The sequence below is a fragment of the Vulpes vulpes genome, chromosome 8, assembly GCF_048418805.1.
Source record: "Vulpes vulpes isolate BD-2025 chromosome 8, VulVul3, whole genome shotgun sequence".
Taxonomy (NCBI): Eukaryota; Metazoa; Chordata; class Mammalia; order Carnivora; family Canidae; genus Vulpes; species Vulpes vulpes.
This window is the reverse complement of record NC_132787.1, coordinates 21,285,671-21,298,082: the sequence shown is the minus strand read 5'-3', so window position 1 is coordinate 21,298,082 and position 12,412 is coordinate 21,285,671. Positions and strand designations below refer to the sequence as shown.

At 37.0% G+C, this 12,412-nt stretch overlaps 1 protein-coding gene across 1 annotated transcript in view; it reads right to left on the bottom strand.

The window, feature by feature from the left end:
• LMNTD1 (lamin tail domain containing 1) overlaps nt 1–12,412 on the bottom strand; it is a 449,003-nt gene that overhangs the window by 161,277 nt on the left and 275,314 nt on the right. Inside the window, exon 2 of the mRNA XM_072765724.1 lies at nt 11,445–11,546. Within this exon, the coding sequence (XP_072621825.1) occupies nt 11,445–11,504 (60 nt within the window). The 5' untranslated portion in view covers nt 11,505–11,546. The remainder of the gene's footprint in view (nt 1–11,444; nt 11,547–12,412) is intronic.

Below are 12,412 nucleotides of genomic sequence, written 5' to 3'. Positions count from 1 at the left end.
CTACATTAAGATATCCCAAAGGTATCTTTTTTTTTTTTTTTTTTTTTTTTTTTTTTTTTTTTTTTTTTGCAATCAAGCATATTTGGAAAACTAGGGAATTTACTCAAGAGAGGTGAATTGAAGGTCTAAAAAAACTGAGGGCCTCCATTAGCCATATGAAGGACCTGCAATATTTTAACTTGTTGCTCTGAGTTATTGCTCACTTTTCTCAGCAATGATTGCAGTACTTGGCAAATAGAGGCTACTATTCAGTCTATATTTACTTTTAAAAATATGACTGATGCAGTATATTCACATAATCTATGTCTATCAGACCTAGTTGCAAGTCAATTAAAATGTTAAGATTTTTTTAAATTTTTCATTATTCCCTCTTCTTTCAAAAAAATTCCTATTACTATCTTAATATGCTTTATATATATTTTTTCATAGCAGCTATTACTATCTGACATTATGTATGGGTCTATCTGTTTGGTTGTGGCCTGTCTCTCCCAGAAGAATGTGAGTCCATGATGGCAGTAATTTTGTCCATTTGTTCAAACACTGCATCAGGAGCTGGAATAGTCCTGGGTATATAGCATGAATTCAATAAGTGTTGGTTGATTGGTGAGGGAATGAATTTTCATTCATACATTATCATCAGCCTAGTATTTCCCCCCAGAAAGAGGACAAGGCCAACTGAAGGGACTCAGAATCCAGTCAGGCCAACCAAGAGGTCACAACCCAGACACCAACAGGTCATAGATGGCACACTCTGTGCCCTGGGGGCCAAGTTTACATCCTTGGTGCTCCCCTGCTAGACATCCTTTTGCAATGCAGTTCTTATTACTGCATTTATTTTCCCTACCACACAAAAACATAAAGACATTATTTTTTTTAATTTTTGAATAAAAAATAATAATAAATAAAATGTTCCATTTCTGGCAGGCCAGAGAAACTCTAGTCTTCATATTGATAATCTGTTGCCATAATAACAATAACAAGCTTGATTTTTTTTTAGAGAAGAAAAAAAAAACATTTTCAGTTGATCTATTGAGGGTCTCTTCGTTTTTGTTTGTATTTATTTGTGTGCATAAAAAAAAAAAAGACTATCTTATCCTTAAAAGTCTTAGTGGCCAATCATTATAACTGCCTTGATGTCTAATTTTCCCACAAAGACTTATTTCAGGGAGGGTACTTCTCATTGGCAAGTAGGATAGCATCACCTTCATTCTATAGTCCCTTTAAGAAAGTAGTCTGCTCTATTTCCGTTTTACAGATGAGTAAAGAAAAGTATCACATTTTGGGTGATCTATGTCAGCCCAAGATGAAAACAACTGACTCAAATGATGAGAATTGTAATCAAAGAAATCCAATTAGAATAAAAAGATTATTCGTAAAGCTCTGCAGAGGCTCTGGTTCTTTTTTCTTTTTCCATTTGGCTTAGTTTTCTACTGACTTCATAAAATAGAGAGTTTCAACACAGATGCCTATTTGTGAGGTGAGTAACAATGGAGAGAATGGAAGTGATTGAAGATGGGGTGAGCATTCATAAGTGTTTGGGGGAAAACTGGATTATTATTTTAGACTAAATGGTGTTTGGGAAATTATATGTAAAGCTTTGGGGGAGCGACATTTTCTGGAACATGTTTTGTATTTTAAAATGCAGGCAGATTATAATAATCAATTTTTTTTCAATATAAGTAGTATATAGCAAAAAAAGAATACTAAATTACTTTTATAGTGAATAAACTTGAATAACAATGGATTTTATATCACAATCTAATGTTTATGGTTTTCTTTTTTTCAGGTTTGGTCTGCCTTTCCTGATATATTTTACATTTTTTGAGGATGTGAATCATACCTTCTTTATTTGTACCCAATGAAATGTTTATTCATTTATCAATTTCTCTAGTATATACAAAAGTAATTAGTGTTTTATTTTCCTTAAAAAATAATGTTTATTGATAAGTATTTATTTCTACTCTAAAAATAATACACATTTAGTTTAGAGAAATGGAAAATAATAAAAAATACAATAGAAATTTATTTTCCAACTTGGAAATAACTTAAACTAATAACCTTCAGTAAATTTAATTTACCTCTTCTTTCTTGTTTTATATAAAATATGTTTTAAAAAAATCTAAACCACATTTGCCATTTCGCATTGTATTCAGCTTATTTCCTTTGACACAAGTTTATCATTTTCCACTTACGTGCAGTTAGCACAATATAAAAGCAAGAAATGAAAATAGAACACCTTACATTTTAAATTAGAATGATTCACAAACTCCTGCAATGTTCCTTCTAAAATGTATTTTAAAAACCACTCAGCTATTAAGAACTTCTAATGCAATAAACAGAATTGCCTGAAGCCCTGCTCTTAAGTACAAAAAGAGGATGATCTTTAGGTGTTGAGTTCTATCTCCCTGCTCTTCCTGCTTCAACTGCAGCTTGTCCTTCTGTCAAGGAGGCCCCAGTATAAGGAAATGGTGCAGAGTGGCTCAACCCCATGCCATCGTTTCATTTCAGTGATCCACACATGCAGCTCTCTGCTGTATCCCAAATATACCAGCCTGACTTGCAACTTCTTTGAGCTCTTCTTTTCAAGATATCCCAGTCAGAGCCCCCATCAGAACCACCGCTAGCACCATCAATGCACCAGCTCTCGCTACTATCACACCACAGCTTTTCCTGCACAGTATTAGCTTTCAGGAGTCATTTTATTTTCTGGTTGTTTTTTGTTGGTGGTGGTGGTAGTGGTGGTTTATTCATCTTGTTTTTAAAGTAAAAGCTTTGACACTCTTTAAAGTAGTGAAATGGCTGAATCACTCCTTATGAGCTATGAAAAAACATCTTCAGTTTATAGAACAAGGTGATATTTTATCCCTCCACTTTTTTTTAGAGGGGGATGGAGGAGGGACGGGGAGGGAAGGGGAGCAAGAGAGAGAGAGACAGAGAGAGAGAGAGAGAATCTCAAGCAGACTCCATGCCCAGTGTGCAGCCAGATGTGTGGCTTGATCTCACAACCCTGAGATCATGACCTGAGCCAAAGTCCAGTGTCTGATGTGTCACTGACTGAGCCACCCAGGCACATCTTTATTGCATTATTTTATTTCTAAAAGAAATAATAATTTTAAGTTTTCCAATAAATCTGAAATTTAAAAAATCAAATAGGAGTTTCTAGCTTAAAGATAAAAGAGCTGTTTGTTCTTAGGCAGTCGCCATATTGCACTGTGTAGCATACGCAATAGAAAGTGAAACACTGATCTTCCTATAGGGTGGCCCAGTATCCAATTTTGCCTGGGACTGCTCCAGGTTAGTGGTAGGTTTAGTGGCACTGAAATTCCCTGGTCCTGGTAAGCTCCTCAATCTCAGACATACCAAGATCATTGGTCACTCTGTCACTCTGAGTGTTGTCCAGTAAGATATGCTATATTTACCGGCTACTGATGTTAATGATGTTGGCAGTATTTTCTAGGGAATGAACAGTAGTTGAAACAAATCAAACTTTTACCCACTTTATGGTCTAATTTCTGTCAAATGTAGCTGTAAGATATTGAGGTCGTTCCGGGACATGTGTTTGGCCCTCTACATTTCTTATAAGACTATGTGATCTGAAAAATGTTTGTTAATTGCCTAAAGTCCATATGTTGATGCATGCATAAAATAGCAATTTGATAAAATTGTGAAGGCTTCATTTTCCATTGCCATTTTGTTTCTGGCTGTTAGTTCTGAATTGAGCCAAAGCCCAGACAATTCCAAACTTTATGTCTTTCAGATGTGATTTTTTTTTTTCCTCTAAGATCTTTAGCACACTGAGGTCTCTATTAAAGTTAACATTTTCCTATGGTTCTCAAGAGCAGTTTCTCTATACCAATACTAGGCATTTCTCCAGAGGCCTGAGAAAGAGTACTCTGGTAGGTAATACTGTAACTGAAGAACACACGCCATCCTTTTGCCTATCAGTAGAAAATAATTACCCACCGAAGAACTTCTTTTTCACTCTTTTAAAGACTTTACTAGCAATTTGACCTTGCTTCAATGCTCTTTTGCATATGCCAACACAGTGCAATATGGTCACTGCCTCTTAATTCATCCTGGAGTTCAAGACTATATGCCATGTAATTGTCAACATCCTGATGCACAAGTCATATTTTGTTAATATAAAAATTCATTACTGTTCCCGCATAGGGAACAGAAACATTTTTATAACAGCTGGGGAAAAAACGTATGATTTAAGAAAAAATAAAAATATACTGACATTTCCTTTTCAGTGTGTACTAGTCTATAACTTGCACCCAGGAAACTCTACAGTGTTGATGTCATTACTTGAGCATCTGAGCATCTGGAAAATGGAAGCTCATTGTTTTTGGCAAATTTCACTCATACATTATAATGTATGGCAGTTTCATATCTCAGAATTTAACTTCATTGTAGATTGAGAGGCACTATTGCATTTATTTCCTGATAAAAATATCAGCATTTTTTAAACTCACTAAATGTTTTGAATTTAAATAGTTTAAATGGTGACTAACATAATTGCTATGGGACAATATTTTATTTTTAGAAAATATTTCAAGAACTGTATCATCACTCAGAAATTTTGGAATTTATTTTATACCTCAGATTAAAGAGCCACAACTTTAATGCCCCCATAGAAGATAAATGGAATGTTATTTTGAAATGCCATTTTAAAAAGAGCTTTCAGAGATGCATTGTAAATAACTAGATTCCTTAAAACTTATCAATTTATAAATATTATGTGAGGATTATATTGGCTCCATATAGCTTTTTGAGGGTTTGAATTTTCTCTGGAATGTTAGCGATAAATGCATAAAGAATTGTGCATTATGTCAAGTTGTAAGTAAAAAGGCAATGTAGCCTCATATGCCCTCATTAGAAGTCAGCTCTGTCAGAGACTTACTGGGCCACTTTGGACAAGTCACCAAATCTGTTTAAGCCTTGGCTTTCTCATCTGTAAAACGGGGAAGATCTTAATCAAATGAGATAACATACAAACAGCATTTAACAAAATGTCTGGCAGGTCTCAAGCATTTGATAAACGATAGCTGCTATTATTAATTTCATTAATCACCAGAGATATTGGGATGCACAATGGAAACAATATTCTTTTTTTTAAGTAATAAATTTATTTTTTATTGGTGTTCAATTTACCAACATACAGAATAACACCCAGTGCTCATCCCGTCAAGTGCCCCCCTCAGTGCCCGTCACCCATTCACCCCCACCCCCCGCCCTCCTCCCCTTCCATCACCCCTAGTTCGTGGAAACAATATTCTTAAAGCCATCTCATGCTGCTTTCTCTTCATAAAATTCTCTCTCCAAATTATGACAGCTGACCAACCAGACTTCCAGATGCATCTCAAATGTCATTTTTTTCAAGAATCCTTCTCCTCAATTTATGTGAACATTCACACTTTTACATGCACAAGTACTTATCATTTGTCTAAAGTAAAATGCCAAAATACACAAAGGTATTTAGAGTTCTTTGTGTTCTTACCTCTTTAGGGGCAGGGGTTCTGTTTTACTTATGTTAACATTCCCCATCATCTAAATTCCCAATGTCAAGTAGGAAAGAAAAGGGAGGAATATGGGCAAGTAAAATTCCAAGCAGCATATGACATATGCAGAGAAAGTAGTGTAAACAAAGCGGCTCATGTTCAGAAGAGGGAGGGGTGGTGACTTGTGGTTGGTGTGATAACATAATTTGTCTGGAGAAGTGGCTTTTAAGTGGACAAAAAAGGCTCAAGAGGATTTCAAAGGAGAAAAAAGGAGTGAAGGCAGTTTCATGACGAAACAAGTGAACCAAGAAGAATATGTCAGTTTGATTGGAGCAAGGTGAGTGTGTGACTGGTGGGAGAGAACTCCAGGAAGGAAGCAGTATGATGGGGAGAACCACAAAGGGCATGCAAAGGAGGTTGGATTTATTTTGGGGTCTGTTGCCAAAAGCTGGGAGAGGAAGAAGTGACACAGAGAAGAAATGCCACTGCCCTCATCGCAACCTTTTAATTCTGAATTCATCAAAACTCAGATAACTTCATTTAATATCTCTAAAATATCTATTCCATATCTGTCTCTTCAAGATAGCCAACTATGCCATGTTACTAAGTCCTTAAAGTATGTAAAGCTAGCAGCGAACTACAGCTCTTGTCTCTGCCATAGAAAGTAAGTGTCTGCCCTTCTGGTTAAGAGCATGGGTTTGGGAGGCGAAGTCTTAGTTCTGCCAGTTAATAAAGACCGATCTCAGGAAATTACTCAACCACCCTAAGTCATAGTCTCTTCATTTCTGAAATTAGATAGTCATCGTATTAACTCATGGGGTGCTATGGAGTTTAAATGCCACATATGTAAGAGACCACAGAAACTGCTTATGTGACACTATGACTCTTCATTGCTCCATCCCATCTCCCTAGTTCATTAAATCCGTCATTTTATTTGACCTCCAACTATTAATACTGTTTTTTCCATTCTCCCATATGTTCAATGATCTGATTGGGCTCTTTCTCTATTATCAGGGACATTTCAAGAAAGGTTGATCCATTCAAAGGACTTAAGCCTGAAAAGAGAATAGTAAAGGAACTATTTATGGAAGTATGGATGGGTTAGGAAAGCAAAGATGGTGGAGCACCACTGAATGGGAAATCACGATCAGCTCTAGGTTTATTTTTTATTTATTTATTTTTTTAAAAGATTTTATTTATTCATTCATAGAGACACACACACACACACACAGAGAGAGGCAGAGACACAGGCAGAGGGAGAAGCAGGCTCCCCACAAGAAGCCAGATGAGGGACTTGATCCAGGACCCCAGGATCACACCCTGAGCTTCAGGCGGCGCTAAACCACTACACCACCGGGGCTGCCCAGGTTCACGTTTAAAATGCAAGAGGGACATAGGTGTCACTGGGGTCAGGTGATAGCTAGAATTGTGGTCTGATAGGAAAGCAGCCACCCTAGAACAGCAGTAAGGCGGGAGGGAGCATAATCCAGCCTCTTTCTCCTCCTTCCTTCCAATCTTTTGCAAGTGACTCTCATTGGCTGAACCCAGTTGGAAGCAAAATAATAACAGAGCCAGGTAATGGATGCAGTCAAAAGAGGTCAGTTTTCTGGGAGCAAAAGCAGGGCAGAGATGGACAGAAAACAGATGGTAGAATGTTGTTAGAGCTAGGACAAAACGTGCTATTGGATTTTGGATAAGTGGCAGAAGTGTGGGAAGGAACTGAAACATCTCAAGGGAAAAGTCCCATTACCCTCATGACAGATGAAGGAAATAAAACTCAGAGGGGTAGTGAATTGCCAAATTTTCCATCTAGAGAAAGTAAAAAGAACAGAGATTCAGATCTTTATATGGTACGCCTATGCTGTTTCCCACTACACCGTGTGGCTCTGCTCAGACTGATGGCTGAAATTATCTTGGTCTCACTTAAGCAATTTCTGCTCCAGGATAAACCAAGGATAGGAAATCATATCTTGTTTTTTGCCCCTCCTTTAGCTCTCTACTCGTTTGGTCTAAATCCATTCATTGTGGTTTTCCAACTATCTTTCAGAGTTTCTTAGAGATTAATTTTAAAAGTTGACAAAATCCAAACTGGATTCTCTTCTTTTTAGGGAGAGGTTAGGTTATAAATAAAATATGAAGGCATCTTAAAGAGAGAAATTGAGAGAGAGAGAGAGAGAGAAAGAGAGAGAGAGAGAGAGAAAGAGAGAGAGAGAGAAAGAGAGAGAGAAGGAAGAAGAGAGGGAGGGAGGAAGAAGAGAGGAGGGGAACAGAAAAAGGGAGAGGTAAGGATAGAAGCTTTGTAAAAAAAAAAGTTTAAGGATAATTATATGTAATAGCTAAAAACTGGAGACTAACCAAATGTCTATCAACAACAGAAGAATGGAAAAACAAATTATGGAATATCCATGTAATGTACTATTATACAGGAAGGGAACTAAGACTACAAGCAACCAAAGGAATGAAACTCCTAAATCTAGTATTTTTTTAAAGATTTTTAAAATTTATTTATTAATGAGAGACACACAGAGACAGAGGCAGAGACACACACAGGCAGAGGAAGAAGCAGGCTCCATGCAGGGAGCCCCATGTGGGACTCAATCCTGGGACTCCGGGACCATGCCCTGAGCCAAAGGCAGCTCAACCGCTCAACCGCTGAGCCATCCAGGCGTCCCCTAGATCTAGTATTAGGAGGAAGAAGCCAGATTCCATTCATATTTCAAAAGCAGATGAAATAACCTATGGTGTTAGAAGATAGGACAGTGGTTATTTAGGGTCTGGGAAATGACTGGAAAGGGGTTTCTGTGTTGTTAATAACTTTCTGATATTTGTCTATTTGTTTTTGTTTGTTTCATCTGAGTGGTGGTTGTACAGATGTGTTCATTTTGTGAAAATTTGTTCAGCTGCCTGTCCTTTATGATTTATGCTCCTTTTTATATGCACAGACATACGAGTTCAGATAACTAGTTGCATTAGTCAGTTTGCTACCTTAAAAAATCTATTTCCCCATATTTCTGTGGCTTACAATACAATTATCTCTTTGTGGTAGACAGAATTCTAAGAAGGTCTGAATGGTCTCTATCCCTTGGTGTTACTCATGTGATTATGTTATGTTACATGGCAAAGGGATTTTGTAAATGTAATTAAATCTATTAATTAGCTGGTTTTAAGATAGGGAGATTATCTGGGTGAACCTAACCTAATCACATGCACCCTTTGAAAGCAGACAGTTATCTCCAGCTGCTGGTCAGAGATTTGCAAGGAAGGAGATTCAATGTGCCAATGCTGGCTTGAATATGGAAAAGCCACACTGAAAAGATCTGAGAATAGCCCCCCAAGAACTGAGAGCAACCCCTAGGCAGCAGCCAACAAGAACATGGGTCTTTAGTCCTACAATTACAAGAAAATAAATTCTGCCAATGACCAGTGAGCTCAGAAGAAAATCTGAATACCAAATGAGAACCGCAGCTGATGCTCTGAGACCAGCCCCGTGAGTCCCTAAGCAGGTGATCCGATAGGGTCATGCCCAGCTATCTAACCTACGGGGAACTGTGAAGTAAATAAATTTGTAATTTTAAGCTGTTAAGTTTGTGGTAATTTATAATGTAGCAATAGAAAATGAATGCACACTTGTTCACATTTTGTCAGCTTTATGTTGGTAGCTACTGTCTTTGCACAACTTTGCTCCATGTGTCTTTACATTCTGGGACCCATATTGAAGAAGCTTCCCTATTTGGGACATTCATAGGACAGAGGGAAAAAAGCAAGTGAATTGACAAAATACCATGATGGCTCTTAAAGGATGTAGTGTTCATCACATCTGTTTATATTCCAGTGGCCAAACTGGTCACACAGCCTTGTGCAAAGGGGCAGGATGTATAATCTCACAGAAGAGGGCAGATTGAGTAATTCTAAAACGTAATACAATCACCACCATAAAACATTAGAACTCTTGTCTAATAGGATAGAGCAAAGTCTTTGGGGTCAGAAAGACTTGAGTATGAATTTTGGTACCATCACATTACTGGCTATGTGACTACAGAGAAACTAGGAAAATTTTTTGAGCCTGTCTCTTAAATGGTAAATACATGCCTTAGAAAATTGGTGTAAATGTTAAATATACCAGTATAATGCCTGATAAATATTTAATAAATATTTAATATATGTTGATAAATATTAGCCTCAGTCTCTTGTCTCAAGGATTAACCAAATGTAATTCTCCAAAGGAAAAAGTCAGGGAATGGAAGCCACATCTAAACATACTTCTTTTTTTTCATTTTCCTAATAAACTAATGTAGAATCCTAATCGCATAATTCCTTTATATACTATCTCTTTGAACATTGTAGTAATAAATCACTGACAGAAAAGAAATATAATATTACTCTTCTGAATGGGATTGTTAAATATAATCAATATCAGAGGTGGGATTATCCTATAATTACATTTTTAAATTGATGATTCACTTTAACATCTATTTCTGGTTTATGAAAGGGTTGTCATAAAACCGTACCTGTTGCAGCTGAAAAACTAGCCAAGTCAAACAGTAAATAATACTTTGTCCTCAGACTGTTTAGACTTTATTTTTAACTGCCCTGATGGTTTTAAACACTATTTTAGGTTTTCAGTTCACAAATACTTGTCATTTTTAAAGTAACTATTATTAGTTGTTATTGTTTAAGTCTCAATCTACTATTTAGGGTTTTAATTTTTTCTTATTACACAAAAAATAATCATCTCTCCCTCTCTCTCTCTCTTTCTCATACACACACACAAAGTGAAGTTAATGCACTTCTTTCCTCAGATGAAGGAAAAAGCCAAGTCACTCCAAAAAAAAAAAAATTAAAAACAACTAACTTACAAGCTGAAGATAACTGTAGTCAACATTTTGGGGTGTATTCTTCCAACTTTTTCCCTAAATAGTTAGATAGATAGATAGATAGATAGATAGATAGAATGTGTTTGAATTTCTGTATATTTACATTTATTTATTTCACAAAAATGGGGTGATATATTCTATTTTATGACCTTTTATCATGTATGCATATACATATATACCACTGTTTTAATGGTTTCAGTTAATAATTCTATGTACATTTTTCAACCAATATTCTTATTTAGATTATTTGACAATTTTCTATTATCCAGCCTCATAAACAGAGCTTTCACTAGGCTATACATAGAAACTAGAAGAAGCCAAGGTGTAGGGCTTGTTGACTAGAGCGCCAGCTGGATTTTGGCCCTATTCACCCCGACTCACCCCTTTGATCAGATCCCATATATGGCAGCTCTGCTCTTAAATTTCCAAATATACCAGAAATGTTAAAGAACAATAAGCATAGAATCTCTCTATTAGAATGGATGAGCCTTTATTGAAGTCTTGAGCCATTTTGTATTATCAAGAGTTGCCAGATGGTATATAAAAGTACTGTCGTTTCCATGATTTGTCTTTATTGACTCATTAAATTCTCTGTGAAATCAAAATTAATTAAAGTGCCATAGATTTTACAGTTCATAGATGCACATAGTGCCCTGTCTCCAGTGTTATCACAAACATGCCCCTCGTTAAGGTACTCAGGTGCTGTCTTTTTTTTGTCCACAACAAAAATTAAAAGAGGTAACCTGGTGTCCTGAGTCTTTTTTTGCTTCAGACCAAGAAAATGATTGCTCATAGAGTCCCCAAAAGAATGGCCAATAATGACTATTGAAAGCCTTAATGAAGCCACTGTTATAGAAATATGACTGACTTTATGGGTGAAATAATCACATATCTATCTATCATCTATCTATCTATCTATCTATCTATCTATCTATCTATCTATCATCTATCATCTACCTATCTATTTCAAACATATAAGGAATTCAGTGGAAGTTTCCATCTGCCTCTGTTAAGAACTCCCTTTGGAGACACTACAAGGCCAATTACCTAGGAGTTGGTGGACACTGACCTCTAACCTGGGCCCCTGGTCCCAAGCTTCTGTTGTCTCCTCCTGTGCTCCAACTGTCATTCTTCTGATGAATGTTCTGTTGCTGGTCTCTTTAGAGAGGAGCTGTTAAAGGAAAGGGAAGATTATTTGCGAGTGGGTAGGAAAATGTTCCAACAAAAGAATGAAATGAAGTGATTAGCTTCCTTCTATATATAAGCATCAGCACTGCTGCCAAATCTTCAGACTGTAGTGAGTGAAGAAATAATGACATTGCTGATGCAAGGCAGAGTCCCCTTCAGTCACTGACCAATCATGGGTAAAGCCACCCTCCTCTTTACCCCATGGGAGGATGAACGTTGGTGGTGCCTGAAAATTTATCCTAGGATACTTCTCATCTTACTAAAACATTTAAAAATGGGAACCACTGCCCGAAAGGGAGGACTATGTAAGATAAAAAGCCCTGAGGGAACTTTATTTATTTATTTATTTTAATTTTTATTTATGATAGTCACACAGAGAGAGAGGGAGGCAGAGACACAGGCAGAGGGAGAAGCAGGCTCCATGCACCGGGAGCCCGACGTGGGATTCGATCCCGGGTCTCCAGGATTGCGCCCTGGGCCAAAGGCAGGCGCCAAACCGCTGCGCCACCCAGGGATCCCCAGAACTGAAGTTTTTAAAGATGATATGCCCCTTTAAGAAGTGAGGGATCTGTGGGATGGTATTGACTGATTGTTCATTTTTGCTGTATATTAAAGGTCTTGCTATGGCCTAGAATAAAGCTCAAGAGAAACAATACTATCAACCCTATTCTGGTGAGCCTAAGGTCCGACAGGAATCTCAAAGCTATGAGGAAAGGCTTCTTAAACTTGACCTGTGCTGTATTATTTTAGAAAATGAGGGAAGATCATGGGTTGTCTATTTCTCATAGACAATTTGACATTGTGGATTATTGGAAAATATGAACGGAAGAATGGACAATTGGAAAGATT